At 39.6% G+C, this 23,321-nt stretch overlaps 1 protein-coding gene across 3 annotated transcripts in view; it reads right to left on the minus strand.

Moving 5' to 3' along the window:
• The window catches only part of Ica1 (islet cell autoantigen 1), a 145,656-nt gene that overhangs the window by 17,349 nt on the left and 104,986 nt on the right, over positions 1-23,321 (minus strand). For all 3 annotated transcript variants that reach the window (XM_042696086.1, XM_042696085.1, XM_042696084.1), the window contains 4 exons: positions 12,590-12,684; positions 10,679-10,731; positions 8,012-8,074; positions 7,869-7,910 (listed from right to left, as the gene is read on the minus strand). In XM_042696086.1, coding sequence (XP_042552020.1) covers positions 7,869-7,910; positions 8,012-8,074; positions 10,679-10,731; positions 12,590-12,684 — 253 coding nt within the window. The remainder of the gene's footprint in view (positions 1-7,868; positions 7,911-8,011; positions 8,075-10,678; positions 10,732-12,589; positions 12,685-23,321) is intronic.

The following is a 23,321-nucleotide window of genomic DNA, read 5'->3' on the forward strand; positions in this document are numbered from 1 at the left end:
CAAATGCCAACTCTCTAGCCCTTCATGCATTTTATCTGCCTTTCTGTACCCTCTCCTTCTGGCACTCTCTGTTCACATACCATTATTCAACTCCAGCATCTTTACTCTTTCATTTCCCAACATTTCTTTCTCTGGTCTTAGCACGCACGTTCTAACAACAGTCCACCTTCATTACATTCTGCTGTGCTTTTCCTCTTGCCCTTTCAAGTTACTGTTCTGGTTTCTTCTTCCTTCCCCAGCCACATGTTCTACTTTTTTTTCCTCATCTGCTTGGAATTAAGTTCCTGCCCCCACATCACAATGAAGTGGTTGTCTTACAGGTTTAGATGAGACACCAAAGGACGGTTTCAACTCCCTTTCTTCAGACTTCAACTTCTGTAACATTTTGCACTGTTGGCTTGCTCCAAAAATGTTGTCCGTGCAGTGGCTCTCTTGGATGGCTTTCAATGACCTTGACAGTACCTTCTCAGCACCTCTTCCGACTCTACTTGCTCTTAACATTGTATCCTAAACTGTCACCTCTCCCTTTCATGGCTTCTTCCAAAAAACTATCTATTCTCATGGCTCCCCAAATCTCTGCCTTCAATTCCACATTCCTACGCTAAAAACGAATCCTTCTTGGGGGTGGAGGAAGTTGTCTTCTATCATGTTCCTCTGCTCAGTTAAGCTGCAATTATTACTCAACACGCTTTGATGGGTGCCCCACTGGACAACTGAACACTAACTCTCCCGAGAGTAGTACTCAGAATCTGTACAGCCAAGTTATTTTTTTTTTGTTGTTATTTGTTTTTTTTTAGTCGGTCATGGGGCTTGAACTCTGGGCCTGGGCGCTGTCCCTGTGCTCTTCAGCTCAAGGCGAGCATGCTACCGCTTGAGCCACAGCACCACTTTCGGTTTTCTAGTGGTCTATTGGAGATAAGAGTCTCACGGATTTTCCTGCCTGGGCTAGCTTTGAACCATGATCCTCAGATCTCAGCCTCCTGAGTAGCTAGGATTACAGGCGTGAGCCACCACGTGGCGGGGGGCACAGTTTGTACAGCCAAGTTCTAATGCAGCTCTTCCAGCCACCTATCTAACATCACCATCCAGGAAGTCCACATTTCAGCAAAGGTCCCTTGCTTACCATTGCTCACATATACCTTCCTGCCTGGGAATCTGTTTTCTCTTAATCAAAAGGGATTTTAGAGACTGTTGCCGTCAACTTATTTTACAGATGAGAAAAAAATACACCCAACATCCTATTATTTATTAGTTATGGAGAATCTGGTTGGAAACCAGACCTAAGGTGTTTTTTTATTTTTCAAGTCATCTTTACTTCAGAACCTTTTTAGGATCTCATACATGAACTAACACAGAATAAAAAGTATTTAAGATCTCAAACGAATATAGTGGCTTTGGTGTTTTGCCCTGAAGCCTTCTAAGGCCAGAGGGCTCCGAAAGCGGCACAGCAAGGTGCAGGCACCAAGGCTGCATTCTGCTGCTGGAAAAGCAGATCCACTCCCCACGCACTGCGCAGGACTCTAAAATAAGCAGCCTAGCCCATGGCCTTGGACTTAGGAAAACATTTCCTAGAAGAACTGATCCTTAAACAGTGAGTTCTGTCTGGGGAAAACTTAAACACAGAGAAAGCTCTGAAGTTTGAGCAGTGTGTGGGAAATGGGTGACAACTCAGATTAGTATTTTTTAAATCATACTGAATTTCATGACCTCAGCATAAATTAGGAACGCAGAAGACACACATAACTTCATAGACTGAAAATAAGAGCACTGGGAAGCCAACAGATAAATGTCACTTAATTTACCTCCACTATGTGTGAAACAGGAAGACTCCCTCTTTTGGGTTTCTCCCCAGCCTCTACTCCCCACAGAATGACTAATCTTAAAGGCCACATGCCCCGCAGCTTAGATGAAACCCCAAACACCAACTCGATCCTCCCCTCACCCAGTCGAGAGTAGGGGAAGAGGGGAGGAAACCACCTCACAAAAATGGCTAACCAGAAAAATACTTTAAATCACACAAAGCTCTGGTAACAAACTGTACTTGTTCAGAATTCAAGAATGCTACTTCTAAAAACTCCCTCCTTTTAAAAAAAAAAAAAAAAGAAAAGGAAAGAAAGAAAAAAAGACACAAATTATAACAAGAACAGATGGGGTAGGGAGAAGGCATCTCTCATTCCTACCAACTCTTTGAAAACAACAACCAATCAATTATGTTGTCTCTAAAAATAACAACAACAAAACAAAAATCCAAAATGCTTGTTGACGGTTCTTAAGTTTCTGCTCTCTCATTTCAGTATTAGATTTTAGCAATCTTATTGAGAAAACATGAAATCTGGGGAAGGGCTTCATCTTTTTAGGGACAAATCTACATAGAATACTTCAGTCTGGCTGCATGATGTTTAAGTACAGTATTTGATTTTAAAAGTATATCATTACTGGGTGAGGGATGTGGCTCAGTGGTAGAGTACTTGCTTAGCAATATAAGAAATGAGTTTCTAGCCCCAGTACCAGGGTGAAAACGTGTTTCATGAAAAGAATGACAGCTAGTAGCACATCTGAGAATACTGTGAGGCAAAAGGAGGAAAAGTTTATGAACATATATAAGGAAATAAGTATCAATTACAAGTAGGAAGCAATCTAGCCTTAGCCTGAATATATGGCTGACTTCAGGGGCCAGGTCTGAATGGCTCAGGAGGAGCCAGTCACTGGGGAGGTAACAGGGTTTAGTTGCTCTGTGCTAAAGGTTTTCACCCAGATCTCTGGACGCTGAATGAGCTGTCATTTGATCCATAGTCAGTATTTGAATTTACAAATAGTAACCAAGGAAGTCATAGAAGACAAATATGTTATTGTACTCTAGACAATAAAACATTTTAATTGGCTTAGATAACCTTGTTCTAGAGAAGGATCTTTTGAGTAAGAAAAAGTGATAAGACTTAGGTGAGTTAAGTTCATCTTTTCTTTTTTCCTTCTCTTTTTTTCTGGCACTGGCTATACTCAGGGCCTTGCTTGCTTGTCTTGCTTGCTCAGCTTGTATTCGACCATTCCAGCTACACCTCCAGCCCTGCTATTTTGCTGGTTATTTAGGAATTTTCTGCCTGGGCTGGCTTAAAACTGTGATTCTGTGTATCTCACCCTCCTGAGTAGTAGGATTATAGGGATGAGCCACTGGTACTTGGTAAGTCCATTGAATTCTTGTCTGTTTTATGCTAACATTTTTTTTGTTCAGTTATATGTTATTTTTCTTGGTCTAATTTGAAGGAACACAAAGACCTGTACATGTTATATAACTCATGAATTGAAGTAGAATCGTCACATGTGGTCAGCAGGAAAATTCAGTGCCACTTTCAAGTATCTCAAAATGTACTGTTTTATTTCACGTAAAATGTTTTTTTTTTTTTTTTTATAAACTATACTCAAATGTGGGTTTCCATTACATTGCCATTTAGTAGAAGAAAGTGAATTTCATTATGACAGTGGATTGGAGTGATTTTCTGGACACTGGTTCCTGTTGTCATAAGTGGTTTGCTTTGTGATAACATGGTACTCCAGCTTAGCCATTACTGTTCAAGAGAATTACCACTGGGAGTAACCAGGCCTGCAAGCAGCAGGGAGCCAGAGTTTATAGGCTGCACGTCCTATAAAGTCAACCATCCCTGGATTAAGCTCTTTTTATTTCTCTATGTTTTACATATTATAATCAGTATTTCAATTCAGGATTTGGGCTCGGTGGCAGCTTTCCAAAGGGCACACATTTCAAAGCCAACAAATTAATGAGTATTGTCTTCAGTCACTAGTTCCCTATGCAATAGGAAAGCATATTTCTACTAGTAACTGCATTAATATTTAATTCAGAAGAGGCTCTGAGTGGGGAAGTACTGCTCAAACCTACAGAGGATAAAGGGCAGGGGTAAAGGGAAAGGACGTAGTGCGTGACACTGTACTTAGGTGACAAGATTTGTAACTCCATTATTCTGCCCAAGAACAAGCATGTTATGGGGAGAACACATTCAGATTTAGATCTTTAAATTCTCTGCAAAGACACAAGTTGCTATTCTACAAGACTAACAAAAGATGGTAACTATAAGCAATGAGATAGAAAAGACATTGTAAATGTGTTGGAAGATGTCAATCTTACTCCAACCTATCTTGGCCCATGCTACTGAGAAAGGTTATGAAAGTAAGCCAATTATGTCAGACAGTAGTATTTAATTCTGTGAAGAATTGTTGTTTACTGTGTTAGTGTCATACCATTACTACCAAATGTAAATTAAATATCCATGTTAAAAGCTATGATTTTTTTTTTAAATTTGGAAGGGAGGGAAAAGAAACAGGAGAACATCAACTATTTGCAGTGTCTGAGTATGGAATCTTTAGAAGGATATCCTGGGGGACATGAATATCAAAATATGAGAGGGGTTAGGGAACAGGAACAAGAATGAGAATTTGTTTGTCAGGACGGAGTTTTAAACTCAACACCTCTTACTAACTAGACAGATACTCTACCACTTGAACCACAAGCCTAGCTCTCCAAGTTTTTTCTTTTTATAATAATCTTATTTTTAAAAATCAGTATAAATAACACCTATTTAAGAAATTAATAAGTTAAATAAGGTGATAAAAATCAAATAACTAATTATATAGACAAGATTAGGGATTACGCAGTATTATTTACCATAGCTAAAATATGGAACCAACCTAGATGCCCCTCAGTAGATGAATGGATCAAGAAAATGTGACACACACACATACATACACACACACACACACACACACACACACACACACACACACACACACACATACACATGAACACACACAATGGAATTCTAGGCCTCCATCAGAAAGGATCGACACCACTCCATTTGTTAGAAAATGGAAAAACTTCGAAAAAATTATATTAAGTGAAGTAAGCCAGGCCCAAAGAAACATAAGTCCCATGGTTTCCCTTATCTGCAATAACTAGCATATGTCTAGGACAAGCAGAAAAGGTCAAAAGCTATGTACACATGACCATATAAGATGATGCTAAGCAAAATGAACCCCAAAATAGGGACACAAGAGGTTTTCTCTTTCTTGCTGTTGTTTTTATAATGTACTTATAATGTACTATGTGATTTTTTTTGTCTTGTATGTTCTTCCCCCATGGTATAACCCCTGTTGTGACTGTATTTGATTCCAGTGCCTGTATCTTGTATATACATTTGTCTAATTTGGAGAGGGGAAGGGAAATAACAAAATGCTGAAATGAAGATACAGGCCGACCCATTGTAAAAATGAGATATACAAGACACTATTTTGAAAATGAACTTTACAACTTTGGTGGGGGGAGGGAAGAGTTGGGGGGGGTGGGGAGGTAAGGGATGGTAGGAGAAAAACAAAGGAGGGGGTAACAATGCTCGATAGGAAATGTACTCATTACCTTACTCATGTAACTGTAACCCCTCTGTACAGTATCTTTACAATAAAAAATATTATTAAAAAAGATTAGGGATTAGGATGAGTATCAATCTAACCATGGAAATAAGCTGAAATATACATATGATTATAAACACATTTGTTAAATGTTAATAGTGGCTGAAACTAGATAGTGTTTATTATCATTTTGGTAGGATTAAAATATTTCCCTACTTCAAACATAATTTGTAAGAAATCCATATTCCATTAAAATATGCCAAAACCAAGGGGTAAACATTTTTGTAAAAATATAGGCTATGAAGGGTGACAATGTCCAAATGAAGTACACGTATTACCTGACTTATGTAACTATAATTCCTTTGTACATCACCTTATAATAACAATTTAAAAATGGAGGCCATGTATAGCAATCTTTATTAACTGCTTACTTGTTCATTTTACTATCTAGTACAAAATCCATATTTATAGAAAACTCTTTTTTTTTTCTTGGTACTTGAAATCTGGGCCGGGGTGATGTCCCTGGGTTCCTATTGGTCAAGGCTAGCACTCTACCACTTGAGCCATAATGCCACTTCCAGGTTTTTCTGTTAACTGGACCTTCTTGCCCAAGCTGGCTTTGAACCATGATCCTCCGATCTTGGCCTCCTGAGTACCTACGATTATAGGTGTGAGCCACCAGTGCCTGGCTACTTATTTTGTTGAAATGTGCAGATATTCATGAAATATTGCATGGTATTCAGTTGGCAATAATATTATTAATAAGAAAAGTAGATTTCTGATCTCAAGTTCATCTTCCTAAATCCTGGAAAGTTAATGCCAAAGTGTGGTAACATTGCCCTTTAAAAAGTCTTTAATAATAATTGTCTTCTATTTGCCAAATACTTTCTTCCTCTCATACTGTCAATTAAATTATGATGTTGTTTATGTTGATTAGATTGAAAAATGCTTAGGAGTTTGGTAAAGCACACCTCTGTGCGTATCTGTGAAGGCATTTCTAGAAAAGAAGGGTTCTGACCTAATTAATGGTCCATTGACGGGTTAAAAATCTGAGTAGACAATTGAGAGGTTGTAGAACTGTGGAAATTGGGGCTTAGCTGGAGGAAGTGGGTCACTGAAGGTGTTCCTTTGATTGGTATGTCTTGGCTCTTGCTCTTTCCTGTTATTTCTCTTTGCTTCTTGGCAGCCATAAGGTGAGCAGCTTTCTTCTGCCATGCCCTTCCTCATGTTTCTGCCTTGCCACAAGCCTAAGAGCAGTGGAGCCAGCCAACCATACACTAAAACTTCGGAAAGCAAGAGCCAAAGTAAATCTTTCCTCTTCTGAATTGTTTCTTTCAGGTATCTGTCACTATGACATAAAGTCTGCCTAAAAGACATATTAAGCTCAGACTGAGTTGAGTCATGTTCTAGTTAACTGAGTCCCACAAGGGGGTTTTGGCCAGTTTCTCTTCTGTAAGAAATCCATATGACCAGAGCAGAAAGTCAGTCACCAGCACAGGGATGCTCTGACGTTTGGTTCAGAATTCTTGGTAAATTAAACTAAAAGAAAACCATAGGTATGATGGGGAGCAAAGGCTCTGATCAAGCTGAATTCCCTCTGTTTTTTTGGATCACAGAGTACCACATATGTCTCACCTATGGCTCTGGATTCTCTTTGAGGAGACCTTCAATGAGGAATTTTTAGGTCTGATGAACTTAGCGAGGACTTAGAAAAAGTCTCCTCCCAAATTTCACAATTTAGCACACTAAACCATTTATTCAACATTGCTGTTGTCTGTACTGGTCACCATTTCAAGAATGGTCAGAAACCACAAAATATCCTTTACATATCCATTCTCCAATCCTGACAATAACCCAGCAAAACTGTTGCTTCTGTTGCACTTGATAAACACAAACAACTAAGGTTTAGGAGGTTTACATATTGGCCATTTATGATAGAATCAGAATTCAAATTCATATCTATCTTATTCAGAAAGTCATTTTTCCTACCATTAAATGACTTTTAGCACAATTTTTAACTTTGGTAGTTTGAACATTATGAAATTAAATATAGTAACAGTAACAGACACTAGACATACTAAAATGTGCCTGTGCATATTTAAGGTTATTATTTTATTTATTTAATTTTTTTTGGCCAGTCCGGCACTTGAACTCAGGGCCTGGGCACTGTCCCTGAGCTTCTTTTGTTCAAGGCTAGCACTCTTCCACTCAAGCCACAGTGCCACTTCTGGCTTTTTCTGCTTATATGGTACTGAGGAATCAAACCCAGGGCTTCATGTATGCAGGGCAAACACACTACCACTAAGCCACATTCCCAGCCCTTTAAGGTCATTGATAAAGACTTTCACCTAAAAGTGTTTTGCTTACAAATGCAAAGCTATTAATTCTTGCATGTAAAAAAGGAATTTGAAATTAAACAGATTATTAACTTTAAAGAAATGTTTAACTCTTACCTCCATCCTCAGGTTTCATGTCTAATAGTTCATTTAAAGGTCCTTTAGAGAAGAGGAAAAGAAAGGAATTAGGAGTTAGTTTCATTTCCTATGGATTTTGAGGTAAATTTTTAAAATTGATTATTTTCCTCAATCTAGATTACCTGAACAAGAATCATATGTAGAGGTTTTGTCTATGGCAGATAAAATATTTTTTCTATCTTCAGCTGTAATATAACATATGTAATTGGTTATCAGTGACTTCGATTGGGGTTCATATTCATATAGGATTGCAGTGTGGGGTAGATACACAGCTTCAGGACAAGAAAGCATCCAAAAATTCACTCATGCAGAAGAAGAATATGGTTGATTCCAGTTAGCTCTCAATGAAGGCAAAATTAGCTCTGAATCTGTGCTTTGTCTGGTAGATATCCCAGAAATTTATGTGATGCAGACCAAAAAGTCTCCTTCCATAGACAAATGTGTGGCATAAATGACTGACTATAATGATATTGATAATATCCTTTAACTTTATGGGCCTGGTTAAAATGGAAACAACTGACTATTTAATGAAAGAAACCAGTTTGAAAAGGATGAATGTGACATACTGGGAAAGGCAGAAATATGGAAACAGTGGAAAGACCGGGGCCTGGGGGAGGGTGAGAGGAACAGGTGAAGCACGGGGCACCGGAAGGCAGGGGAAACATTTCCTATGACGCTATAATGGTATGGACACATCATTTTACATTTTAATACACATAAAATATACAACACCAAGAATGAACCCTAGGCTCATGGATTCTAACAAATATACCATATGCTGGTATAGGATGAGACAGAAGAAGAGTTTATTCATCTGTGGGCTCAGGAAGTACATGGGAAATCTCTGTCTTGCATTCGATTATGCTGTGAACTAAATCTGCTCTAAAGTAAAAAAAAAACTGTGTGTGTATCAACACACATGTGTATTCATACAATAGAACAGCCTTAAAATTTGGTTTGCTCATGCGTTAATTAGACTTCCTATAGGTCACAGAATAAAAGGCAGAGGCCATTTCAGTATACTAGATTCTATCCTGTGTATATATGCATTTAAAACAAGGTGACAGTCATACTTACAATCTTAAAATGTGATGCACACACCACACCCAATTATACTGTACAAGGAAAGAGAAAGTGGGCATTTTCTCCTGTATATGTATATGTTGTAAAATACACAGAGATTTGTAACTTGTATACAATTTGTAACTTGTATACAATTATCAACTAGAGTTTACCTTTTTATCCCACATAGAACTAAATTTATTCTGTCCAGTAACCCTGATTTCCCAAACATTTAGATTCACATGTAGGCTCACTGAGGGACATAGAGGGTAGAGGCTTAGATCTATATAGACAGAGCTCTTCCATGGCCTGTAGTAAGATTAGAGCCAGCCTCTCCACAACTTGTTCTCTTCTTGTGCTCCACAATGTAGCTCTTCTGACTTTTGGTTGATCCTTCCTAGCTCACAAACTATTGCCTAGGCTGCTTCTTTTGCAATGACAATCTTGTAATAGAACTGGGGTTTAGCTTTTGCCCCATCCCTTAAAACAGGTGAGGCTCAGAGCCCTGTACTTCCCTGGGGTAACTCTCTCCGAAGTTGGAGTTGCCTGACTGTGTGATTATTAGGTTACCATCTGCTTCTCCTTTTGACTGTGAGCACCATCCTGGAAGGATCTGAATATATGTGTGGCACCACTATCTGCCTGGAGCCCAGTGCCGTGCCTGGCAGAGGAAGCCCTCAGTGAACATCTGCTGAACAAATGGACAAGTCCACGAGTACTGAAGGCACACACAAGCAGGAGCAGATGACAGGAAGCTAGGCCCTGAAGGCAAAATAGTGAGTTGCTTCTGTTTTTCCTGTTGTTTTATTCTCTGTTAAAAGGATGAGATCAGAAAAGCAAATGGATGAATGGAGTGAGGGAAGTGTCAGGTGGTTTGGAAGACAGGACAGAAGAGGATGGTAAGAGGGGAGGTTCTAGCACCTGTTTTGTAGTCTGCCATCTTGTGAAAAGGCGGCCTAAGCACAGAGTTACACAGGGCAGGATGGATGTGTTCCCCGAAGAGCCTGGCTTAAGAGGGTTCACAACAATTGTAAAATGCTCCCCTGCAGCTCTGAGGGTCTTGGGGCTGAGGGTGAAAGTTTTGGCACCATGATTCTCATCTACCCTCACCCTTTACATGACAGTGCAAAAGACAAGAGTAGCATAGCAAGAAGCCCTTCTCCTCAAACTGTGCCATTTTTTAATGCTTTGACCCCACTTCTTGGGGTTTACTTGCGAGACCAGGTAACACTAATTACATGCAGGCTGAAGAGCTACCTGACAGAGCAGAATTGGAGTCTTATTGACCTCTTTAACAATGACCAACACTAACCTACAAATCCCTAAGGTCTACATAGTCTGATGTAACAGCAAAGTTATCTTCCTAAGAATATCTCCACAGCACATGTGGCAGTTAGGACTGGTCAAGGCAATGGCAGCAGCCTTATAAGATGTTATGGAAAGAAATACCTTTCTTCAGGTCCTACTTATAGCTGCTCCCTGAAAAGTGGCTGCCATTTTTCTGTTTCAAAATATACAGCATCTCTCAGTAATGCTATAGGGTTTATTGTAGGGCTGACATCATTAATGTTTAAACAATTAAATTTGAATCTGTAGGATAAATTAATACAGTCTTTTCTCAACTGCAAATGAAAGCATTTGTTAAAAAAAGAAAATGAATGGACTACTGAGTATCAAATTGTACTTCATAAATTGTATTCACTTCAAAATGAAAAATCACAACTTACTCTTAAAACTGGAGGATTCGTTGATCTGGTTTTCATCTTCTAATGAAATTAATCTTAAAATAAAAGGAAAGGTTAGCCACCACATTCTGCAAATGTTATATTTATACGATGGTTAGTTTTCAGTACAACTATTATTACAGTTACAGCAACAGACACAAGTGGGCAGGGAGAACAATCAATACAGAATCATTTACACGGTATATATTTTCTAGCACCAAGATCATCTCTACCTGATATTTCTAAACAAAATTCCTTTAATTTTGTTTACTGTCATTTAAAGTTATCACTAGCTTCTTGCCTTTTGAGATTTGTGTTGCTGCTGTTTTTCCAGTACTAGTATTTGAACCCTACTGCCTATGCCTGTGTTCTTACTTTTTTTGTGCAAGGTTAGCACTTTACCATTTGAACCACATCTTTACTTCCAGCTTTTTCGGTTCAGCAGAAATCAGAGACTCTTGGATTTTCTGCTTGGGCTGGCTTTGAACTGGGATTCTCAGATCTCAGCCTCCAGAGGAGCTAGGTTATGATTGTGCCATAACTTGCCTTTTAAGCTTTTAAATATAATTTACTAAAACACTTGAAATCTGAAAATAAATTGAGAAGCTTATGGTTGGTTCCCTTTGAGTAAAAGTGAGTGCTTGATTTTGATTGTATTAACTCATTTGGTAAAGAGAAGATGTTGGTCCTCACTCTGGGCTCAGCCTTTTACCACACATGGATCAGACCCATAACATCCATAAGCCTTTCCTCCAGCCTTTACATACTGGGGAAATGCCAATGAACATTCAGGGTGAGCATGAGAATGAGTTGCTTACACAGAACATTTAGCACTGGGCCTAGAAGAACTTAGTAGGTGCTCACTAAAGGACGGCTAGCATTATTATTCTTATCAGGAATAAGTTAAATACATTTCCCTTAAAGAGCCAATCAGGTTGGATCCACATCACATTTTGGAGTTTGTGAGACAATGGGAACTTGTCTTCATTCTGTGCTAGAGAATTTTCTAGTATTTGCTGAGAAAGAGTAGAGAGAGTAGAGAGGTAGAGAGAGAGAGAGAGAGACAGACAGAGACAGAGACAGAGAGACACAGAGACAGAGAGAGACAGAGAGAGACAGAGAGAGACAGAGAGTGCTAATATTGGTAGCAGAACAAAAACATATCTGAAATTTTATTTAGAAGTATGGTAACAATATAAGTCTATTTCTATCATAAAATGGTCATCTAAATTTTGAGTTGTGTAGAGAAGTAATAGTGAGAGGGGACAAGGTCAGTGGCAATTTTGCTTTCCTAGGCCAGTTCAAACAGCAATCGCATTCCTGTGAGCTATTACATTGCCATAGAAAAATGACACGCATTCACCAATTCACATTTAACCCTCCTTCTTGTTGGATGGGGTGAGGAACTGTGTGCCATTGGTGTTGCAAAGTTCACAGGGGTGTTTCGAATGACCCAGGCGACTGCTTTGTTTACACAGAGGTAAGGCGTGGAGGGGGGGCAGTCACTTCCTGCACTGGGACCTGCTCTCCGATTCTCAGAGGAGAAAACAGTCTGAGCAGTGAAGACAAAAATGTCACAACCCAGCATTTTTGTAGGCTAACAGTTCAGTCTGATGTGTATTACCAAGGCAATTTCCTAAATTGCCAGCTTCTACAAGAAAAGCCAGGGGATTTCTTGTCTAATACAGCATCTTGTGAGTGGGAGTGACCACAGGACCAGACAGGATTCATAAATCCACAAATCGGAGGCTGAGACACAAGACAGGGAGCCAGGCACTGTGGGGGACCGTGTGAAAACTTTGGAGGCCACCAGCCATGGTTCTCAGGAAGGGGGATGGTCACTCTGGGTGGAGTACTCGAATGGACTTGGCCAGTGAGGATGTGGGAAGCCATGAGCAGAGGCCTGGGACTTACTGACTCGGCTCCTGCACTGATGCTCCTGTGCTTTCCTGCTGGGTAATCTTCTTTTCTTCTTTCTCCACTAGTTTCTTCATAGGGTCTTGTAAGCTCTTGATCATGAGTCAGAAATGATAAAAATAGAAGAAGATAAAGACAAAAAGAAGAAAAGGAAAAAAGGGGATGGGGGGGGAGAGAAAAGTTACCAATAAAATACTCCACTGCCACAGGTCCCAGAAATCAAACCTTGAGTCAGACGTCTTGGGAGGTGGCTTTAAACCAAACAAGTGGACAGAAATGCAATTTACTACAGCAAAGCAACAATGTTCTCAGGGCCATCCAAGAAATACTAGCTTATAAAGGAGAGTAGATTTGCCTCTAGATTTATGTTTTCCCTTCTGTGATAAGTTGTGCAAAAGAAGGTCTTTTGGCTATTGCTAGCTTTATTTTCCAACTTCAGCATGTAGCTAAGATAAACATTCTGTTCTGCTTGCGGCCCACACACTGACAAGAGGAGAAGCTTCCTCCACCACTAAAGATGAGGCAATTCCATTTTATTTTTAATTTTGTTTGCTGTTTTGCAATTTAAAAACCACTTTCGAAAATAACTGAAAACAAAATCTTTTTTTAAAAAACCCAAAATAGTATCTTAACACATTCTGACAACTCCCACAAATGGACAGAGCAGGTGCGTCTAAGTATTTCTAAATTAAAAACAGTCTTTTTTTTTTTTCTTATGGCACATCATTTGTTGAAGTTAAAATTGTTTTCAAGGTTTAGTAAATATTTTAAGACATAATTCTTTGAAAGCAAGTTCCTACAAACTGTATACTACTGACAAAGACCTAGGAAAAAATATTTCTTTCTTTAACAGCTGGATAAGTATAATGATTTGCACACACACATATGAGCATGCGGGCACACACACACACACACACACACACACACACACAATCTCTATTTCCAGCCCTAATTAAAATACAAATTTATAAATACAAAGGAGACATCTCAAGATACGTGTATCCTTATTTTATTCTCAGGACTACTAAAAGTGCAGATTTTCATCCTCTGGACGTTTACCTGTCTGCCTCCTTCATGTGTTTCATTTCCTACTTATAACACTGAGAGACTGGAAGATCTCATGGCAAACAAGGATTGATGAGTAATAGCTGGCTAAGGCCTGAGCGAGTATGCGCTGAAGCTGTGTCCACACAGAGTAGGGCTATGGCTGACTTTGGAGTCTGCCATGGACACCAGATGGACAGAGGCCTTACCCTGCTAATTGCCAGCGTGGTTTCAGTCTATACTGAACTAAATTTTCCAAAAACACCCATGCCCTCATGCTACTCATACTTCAAGAAATTATAATTGTTCCTTATTTATTTCTACTTTTAATCTACAAACTCATCTGCCTGACCTAAAAGATATTCTGAACTATGATTCTCAATCTGAAATGTCTCTTCAGTTTTCTGGGAGCTTGTTGCTCCCTTCTTTTCTTTATGCAACTTCAAAAGTCCTGTCTTTTTAAAGCACAGATCAACTACCACAATTTTCCACAGAGCTTTATTAAGCATGCCAAATGCAACCAATTCCTTCGAACTCCAAGTAACATTTTACAATCTCATTAATACCCAATCATATTTATCGCATATTGTTTTTCTCTCAAAACTACTTTTTAATTAATAACAGAACCAAATGAAAAATTGTGAAAAATATAAAAGGTAAAAAATATTCGTAATTCCATTTCCATAGAATGATAAATTGTTTTCATATAGTTCTCTTTCTTAAGAGCTCAGAGTATTGGTAGAAATTGAATTAGTAGATCTACATATTTTATAGACATTGTATTTCTCTCTCTCTCTCTCTCTCTCTTTTTATTTTCCTGGTCCTAGGGCTTGAACTCAGAGTCTGGACTCTGTCTCTAAGCCTCTTTGTGCTCAAGGCTAATGCTCTACCACTTGAGTCACAGCATCACTTCTGGCCTTTTCTGAGTAATTTATTGGGGTTAAGTCTCACAGACTATTTGACCTGGGCTGGCTTTGAACTGAGAGCCTCAAATTTCGGCCTCCTGAGTACCAAGGATTACAGGTGTAAGCCACCAGCTTCCAGCTTCTGTATTTCTTCTTAAGCAATAGAATTTGTATAGGTTTTCATAGTCAGATTATTAGACCTGGGGAGTATAGAATGATTGCATGTCTTGAGCATTTAGTATTAAATTAAAATGTTGAATTAATTGTTGGCAAATGAATGCACCGATATTCTAAAGTAGGATCAAGATTTTCTGAGTACATATCCTTTGATTAGACTTCTGAAACATTTTAGCTAAAACATATCTATCTATAAGGCATTCCTATCATTTTTAATGACTCCCTATTTTATTAGTATGTTCACTCAACTAATAGTTTTTGAGCACCAACCAAGACAGACAAAATTATCAGCTCTTGATGGACCTAGATAGATAATTTAAATACAGAGATGGAAAGTGACTGAGTCATTATCTCATTGAACAGGATGTCTTCTCTTGGAAGTGACACTTCAACTGAGAGCTAACTGATACAGAGCCAGCCTTGTGTAACTCTCAGAGAGGAGAGCACCCTAAATGCAAAGGCCCAAAGGTTGGAACAGTGTGGTTTATTTGAGGAACAAAGAGGATGCCCTGGGCACTGTGGTGTGCTTGGCCAGCGGCTAGGTCTCACGAGATGGGATAAAAAGGCCAGCAGGGTCACACAAGGAGAATATTTGCCCCATTGGCTTCATCACACTCTTTTGCTGTCTGTGTCTCTAATGAATAAAAACTAAATGCTATACATGATCCTCAGCTTGTATCCTAGACTGAAAGAGGAAAAAAAATGCTACCTAGGACAGTATTAGAACAAATGAGACAAGGTATATGGATTACAGATAGTCATGATTTTTTTTTAATATATCTTAAAGCATCTGGTAAAAAGTGGAGGAGTGAGAGAAGAAAGGGAGATTTAGAAATGTATAGTCATGAGCAGTTCATCAAATGTCAAGAACATACTCCGTATAATTGATCTGTCAGTCACAGTATAATATTTATACACACAGACACTAAAGAATTCTTATTCCCCACAGACTGGTCCAACTCTGGGAGTATTTGCGACTAATGTTCTGTGAATCTCAGGATTCACTTTTAGATTCTGTGACACTAGTCCAGCCAGGCCTCCAGGTTTGCTCAATTATCTTCTCTTGTGTTCCATTTTTAACAGTCAACCCCAGGCAGGGCTAGGACTTGTCTGCTTCAGAGGCTGCATCAAGCCGCCACAGCCCTTGCCTGAAGCCTCAAGATGCTCTTGACAGCTCCATGGTTATCATCCTAGCTGTCTCCAGCCTGACCTCCCCTCCTGACCACACTTGAGCAGCTCTCAGACAATCCCTTTGTAATGTAAACCACTCATTCCTTCTTTTCAAGCCCTTCCCCAGTTGGGCCATTAGCAGGGGCTCAATTGTGGGCTCCCTGTCACCACCATCACAGTTAAGATCCTATTGTGCTTGCCCAACAGAACGGCTGCAGTTCCAATTGCTACTTTAATTTATTATTAATAATTCCTCTGACAATCACTCCTCTTCCTGCACCACCATTATTCCTATAACTACTTGATTTCTGCAGCTCAAGAGGGGTTCAATATTTGCTTGTTGGTTAATAAACTGATGTACGTAGGTTAAACAAACAAACAAAAAAGATCTTTTTGGCTAGGAAATTAAAAGGCTCACATGGAGGAGATTTTAAAACCTCAAGCAAAATTAATATGAGCAGGTAAGCTTATTTAATAATTATTACAATTCTGAATCAAGGAGAATCTGTGTATGTTCACATACTCACACAGTAGTTTCACTGAGATATAACCTACATCTCATAAAAATCCAAACATTTTTGGAGAGTAAAATCAATAATTTATAAGATATTCACTGAGTGATGCAACCATTACCATGATACATTTTAGGACATTTTTAAGGATCATTTCTTGAAGCAAGAGTTTTTAGATCAAATTAACTAGGCTAAATACTCTTCTAAACAGAAAGGAAAAGAACAACGTCACACATGGAACTTGTTTCTCGCAAAAGATGGTATACACGGTAGACTATAAGAAGGCTAAGGAGAATGCTGGAAGGTCATGGAGGGCAAATCGTGTTCCCCATCTTCCTGGCAAATTAGTTCCTGGGTGTGACAGTCAGATACAGGACATTCTGTAGGACAGACAGCACTCTACCTCAAAACCTTAAAGGATGGGGGAGGGGGTAAGAGGCGAATACTTCAGATTATTTTGAAGTCCACCAGTCATCTGAAAACCTTTAATCCTACATCATCCGTAAACGTCAGAGGTGACAGTATTTTCTGTGTGACATAAACACCTGCTCAGACACGATTAGAAGAGGTCTGGGGCCTCTGTACTGAAGCAGCAGCTATCAATTGGAACCATTTTCACTCACTGGCTGATGGAAGCCACATTTGAATCCAGGCCCAGAAAAGAAAACTCCAAAGCATTTCATTTTGAAACCCCAAGCCCTTTTGGCTCTGTATTAAAATTGCCTGCGAAGATCATGTGTGATAGCAGAAAGCACACAGCATCATCTAAGACAGAAAGGTTCTCTATGGAGTAAAAGAGTGTTTTTAGGCTAAGTAATTTCTCTCTATGAAGGCTGCATAGTTATGCTAATAGTTTCCATCAATGCTTAAATGGTTTCAGGAACCAAACACACAATATATAAGATTGGCCTGACAGAGGAAACTGCAGACCCAGCTTGCAGAAGTGTCTTAGAACGGAAACAGCTTAATATAATAAAGGGAGTTACTACTTCCTGTATTAGGAAAATAAAAGCAACAGCAACATGCATCTGAATGAAAGCAAAACTACTTAGCAAAACACATTTCTCAGACAAAAGGCCAGCAGCCAACGCTAATAACCTAAATTTAATGTCTAACTCAGACAACTAAGTAACATTTCCTCTAATCTTTAATTAGGGTACTTAATTTTCTTATGCTACTTTCCATTAATTAGACTGTATGCATACAAGGGTGCCAAATAATTGTTAATAGAAGAAAATAAAAGTGCTTAAAATAGCCAGGCATGGTTCAAAGCTGCTGAACTCAGTTGGATGTGTATATGTTTGTGTTTATATAATTAGTAGCACATGAGAAATAAAAAGCAGAGGCCACAAAGCATACCAGCCATGCAATTCATGGACATTTAGCACATATGTTCTCCCCCACTCCTTCCAGGCGCTCAGATACATAGAAAGACACCATATTAGGAAGGCTATTAATCTAGGACTAGAAGTAATCTTTTTTTGTTTTTATTTGCCAGTCCTGGAGCTTGAACTATCCCTGAGCTTCTTTTTTTTTTTTTTAATTTAATCCCTGAGCTTCTTTTGCTCAAGACTAGCACTCTACCACTTGAGCCACAGCATCACTTCCAGCTTTTTTCTATTTACATGGTGCTAAGGAATCGAACCCAGGGCTTCATTCATGCCAGGCAAGCAATCTACCACTAAGCCATATTCTCAGCCCCTAGAAGTAATCTTGGATTGTACTATAAACAAAAAACCCAGGCAAAATTAGAGAAAAGTAATCATAATGAGAAGTACAACATTCAATCTTTGTGTGTGTGGGGGGGGAAGAGAGTTGGGAGGGGAGGGGCCTTGACATAAGCTTTTTGCTCAAGGCTAATGCTCTACCATTTGAGCCATGACTCCACATTTTTGGTGGTTAACTAAGGGATAAAAGTCTCAGACTTTTTCCCCCCACGGGTTGGCTTTGAACCACAATCCTCAAAATTTTGGCCTCCTGAATAGCTAGGATTACAGGCATAAGCCACTAGTGATAGGCAAAACACACAATATTATACTTTGAAATAGGATGGCAAATTGATAATGAGAAGGTATCATGGTGTCCTGGAAAAAGATGGTGATTGGAAATAAATCAAATGGTGTTATATGAATATGATTTTGGCTCCTCTGTTTACCTATCTGAACAATGGAGGTATGTCAAGTATACCTTTTGGGGGATATTTGTGAAGAGAAACAGTGGATGCTTTTATAGAGTATCAAGCTCATAATAAGCACTTAAAACAAGCTTTGTTGTGGTTGACTTAGAAAGATCTTAATGAGAGTCTGATTTTCAGTATTCAGTTTTCATACTCAATCCCAAAGTTATTACCCTCCCCCATCTATCTCTCCCTCTTCCCCCTTTGGTCAGTCATGGGGCTTGAACTCAGGACCTAGGCGCTGTCCCTGAGCTCTTTTGCTCAAGGTTAGCATTGAATTGGTTAATTGGAGATAAGAGTCTTATGGACTTTTCTGCCCAAGCTGGCTTCCAATCACAATCCTTTGATCTCAGCCTCCTGAGTAGCTAGGATTATAGGCTTGAGCCGCTGGCTCCCAGTTTATACCTCTCTTTGAATTTTCACAAAATAGGGATAAACTCTGTGTGCCTGATTTCCTGACATAGAATGGGAAACTCAGAGAGGTGAAGTAACTTGCTTCAGGTCATTCAACCTTAAATAAGCAGAAGCAATATTTAAATCTAAGTCTTTAAAATCCTATAACTTATTAAGAAGAGCCAAGCCAAGGACATTTCCTAAACTCTCTTTTGAATGAGAAGTGCTGAGGAGATAAAGATTCCATTCACTTTCTAAGAGAGCAGTCCCGTGGGCTCCCAGGTATCTGAGGGACTGCCAGAGAAATTATAGTTTCCACCTACAAACAAACACTTCAAAGTGTTCATTTTAATTGGGAGTTTATAGTTGTACTTTTCAAAGGTGGCACTTCTTTCTCCTGCCCACCTGCCTCATAGCCAGAAGTAAGTGTGGGAAACAGTGCATAGCAGGTTGGAAAATGCCTAAACTTTTCCCCAGAACTACCACACACTGCATGTGGCCTTGGCAAATCGTTAAGACTTCTCTGAGGTCCACTTTACTCATTTGAAACAATGAGAACAAGATCAAAGATATCTAACATCCTGAAGTTAATTTGGGGGCTAAAATATGGTACTTTCAGTATGTCCATGCTGAACCTAACACTGTTATTAATTACAGTACTGACTTGGGAACATTAGAGTCACATATCTAATATGACAAACTCTCCTAGCCATTATCTCAATTGGCTCTTAGCAGACTGTCTGGCACAGTGGTAACATTTTTGCTTTCCCCTAAAAGAATAAAGTTGGGGGAAGGAAAGACCCATGTCATTGGGATGAGGGCTGGGTGACCAGCTGCCTAGAGAACTAATGCCAATCACCATAAGGCAGAGATGAACAAATGTCAGCCACACCACCTCAAATTTCAGTGATGGCGTTGGTCAGCTCATCTATTATTCCATCCTCCCCAGTGACCTGGATGCATCCCAAATCGCTGTTTCCAATGATTTGGCCCCAAGTAGTTTGGGAAAACAAAACAAAACAAAAATCTTCGCTAAATGCCCTGTAGAGTAATGACACACAGAGAAAACTTGAAAGTCTAAAAGGATATTCTGGATGTTTGCCATGAGCAATTGCCTTGTTGGGACTAGTCACTAAAATAGAATCATGAGGATATTTACCCAGTTTTCATAAAAACTATTATGGCTTTATTTTCAAAGCAAGTAACTACAGAGCCATGTTGACCTGTCGGGAAATGTTCAAATGATTAACTGAGAAATGTGGAGGTGGGGAGGACGAAAGCTGCTAGGCACACAAATTTTAAGAAAAACAAAATTTAGAAAAGTATGCTTTGTTGAATTTTCAAGCTAAAAGCGTTTGGGTCTCAAAAATGATGTTCTGTATAACAGAGCTGAGACCTACACCACAAGAGAGCAAAACGGAAATGCGAGCACAGCTGTTTCAACAGTTATTTTTGAACATGCTCAGAGTTATGTTTTCAAATTCAGGTTTCCTTAGAGTTAAAAATCTTGGCACTGATCAAGAGCCAGTTGTAAAGCCAAATTGCATGTGTTAGAATAAGCCCTGTTGCAGAGATGGCAAGCCTCCTGCCTTTCTGGCTTGCAGGCGAGCCCAGCCCTCTCCCTTCCCTGGTGGGAACTGTGTAAGCCAGTCCCATGGTTGTAGGACAAGTTTGGGAACAGAGCTGTCAGAGAGTCTGTGAAAGCCAAGTCGGGAGTGGGCTGGGTACCCTCAGGGCAGGTCTGGTTGAGGCTTCTTACGTACTCCATTCTCAGCCTGGCTTATGAAACTCACATAAATCGAACTATCTCAGATGAAAATGGTGAGACAGTAACTCAAACTGGACTACTGAACCAAGCTACTTCATAACGTGTCCTGTATGTCTACTTTCAATGGCTGACTTCTGGATCTATTACATAAGTCAATGGAGCCTTCACCAGGAATGCCACATCATCCCATCTTAACCACTTCCTGGTCACTCTTATCATTTACACTACCATCTCAACAACCTTGTTGCCACCTTTACCACCACCACCACCACCAGCCCCGCCACCACACTTTCATTACCATCGCCTCTCTCACCACAACTGTCATACAGCTATGTATGGCAGACCTGGCATAACCAGGTCTGGCTGGCTCCCGAGCTATGCCTTTGTTTTGCTTTATCCTAGAACCAGAGAACACAAAAAAAGTTGGTGTTCTGTCCATACTACTGGATTGCATCACAGGAATGTATTTTGCTACTAGTCATTTTTCACTGAATTCAAGCACTCTGTCTTTAAAAATGCAAAAATAGACACTGGATGCAGTGACTCATACTTGTAATCCCAGATGCTTGGGAGACAGAGATAAAAGACAGAGGTGTGAGGCAGCCCAGCCCCCCCCCCCCAAAAAAGTGTCCTTAAGACTCCATCATCTCAACCACTAAAAGACCTGGGGCATGATGGTGCACACCTGTCATACCAGATGGATGGGAAGTATGGATAGAACTGTGGTCCTGGCTAGCCCAGGAATAATTTGAGACTATTCAAAAAACAAGTAGCATAAAAAGAGCATAGCTTAAGCAGTACACTGCATGCCTAGCAAGTAAGTTTAGACCCCAGTAGTCTCCCTCAACCCCCAAATGTAGTGAGCTGTGGTGGTGCACATCTGTCCCTGCACTTGGTAGGCTGGGATAGGAAGATCAAAAGCTGGAAGCCATTTGGGCTACACAGTGAGACCCTATCTCTAACAAAACAAACAAATACAAATGCAGAAGGACATGCCTCCCCCTCAACCAGTCTCCAGAGGGTGTGTCCACCACTACTGATCACCCAATCCCCACTTCTCTCTAAACAAGCCCAACTCAACACATTACTAGCCTGTCAGAGGAGGAAATGGTCACTGACACAAATAGAACTTTAGAGTTTGCTGGGAAAAATCTGCTTGATTCTTTTTTTTTTTTTTTTTTTTTGGGTCCAGTCGTGGGGCCTGAACTTTGGGCCTGGGCACTGTCCCTCAGTTCTTTAGCTCAAGGCTAGCGCTCTACCACTGGAGCCACAGCGCCATTCCGGCTTTTTTCTTTTTGCTTATGTGGTGCTGAGGAATTGAACCTAGGGCCTCATGCATGCAAGGCAAGCGCTCTACCACTGAGCCACCTTCCCAGCCCTCTGCTTGATTCTTAAAGGCTATTTCTAACTTTTGGGGCTGGTGCCTGCTCTGCATCCATGGAGAAATGTATAAGTTACATCCTAGAAGGATGAAGGAAACACAACCACATCTGAGGGTTGGCAATTTAAGACAGGGTACTACTCTCCTAATAAGATGGAATTTCATTTAGTTCCTTAAAAATGTTTTAAACCCTTAGTCTAAATTACTCTCTCAAAAAAGGGACAATGCTTCCAAGATCTGGAAAGTAACATTCTATTCCTATCCCTGGGACTTGATAATTTCTACCATGTGAAATGATTCCCAGATGATTTAGAATCAGTGTAAAATTAATACATTAATGATAATTCATGCAAAGTATGTAGCAAGGAATCAGTGTTTGTTATTTGGAAATACAAGATCAAGAGAGTGCTTCTTTTATTGGAAACCAATCAGAAAACAGCAATTCCACTTTAAAATTGAGTTGTTACAATTAGCAGGTTACTGAAAAAATATTTTATAAGTGTCAAGCCTAACTTTTTCCATATAGCCAAGTGCTACAAAAATCTATCACAAAATTAAAATAATAAAGAATTTTGCCCATAGTAGAATCAATATAATCATATCATGTCCAGGCAACAATGCAATAACTTAATCCCAAAATCCTCACAAAAATCACAACAACCACTTAGAAGTTTTGCAGGTTGTATGAAGTAGAGGCTCAGTTTGCTTCTGAAATGTATCATTCTGTAAAAAAACCTTTTATGAGCTGAGTGCTGGTGTCTGCAATCCTAACAACTCAGGTGGCTGAGATCTGAGAATCAATCACAGTTCGAAAGCCAGACTGAGTAAGAAAGTCCATGAGACTTATCTCCAATTAACCACCAAAGAGCCAGAAGTAGAGCCATGCCCCAACTGGTAGAGGATCAGCCTTGAGAGAAAAAGCTGAGGGATAGTGCTTAGATCCAGAGTTCAAGCCCGAGTACTGGCACAAAACAAATCAAAACAAAAACCAAAAAACCTGCAAAACAACCCTATTATGTACTTCTTAAAGAACGAGTCATTTGAAGAAAACTTTGAACTTAACAGCATGAGATACATCTCTGTAACTCAGCTGCAAAAGTTCCCCTCTTAACAGGATATACCAAATGTTTAACACATTAATTATCATCCTTCATCAAGCATAAAACAAACAGTCAGGAAATACAGCTGCAGTGGCACAATTAC

Source organism: Dipodomys spectabilis, unplaced genomic scaffold (assembly GCF_019054845.1).
Source record: "Dipodomys spectabilis isolate Male_0828 unplaced genomic scaffold, ASM1905484v1 ptg000197l, whole genome shotgun sequence".
Taxonomy (NCBI): Eukaryota; Metazoa; Chordata; class Mammalia; order Rodentia; family Heteromyidae; genus Dipodomys; species Dipodomys spectabilis.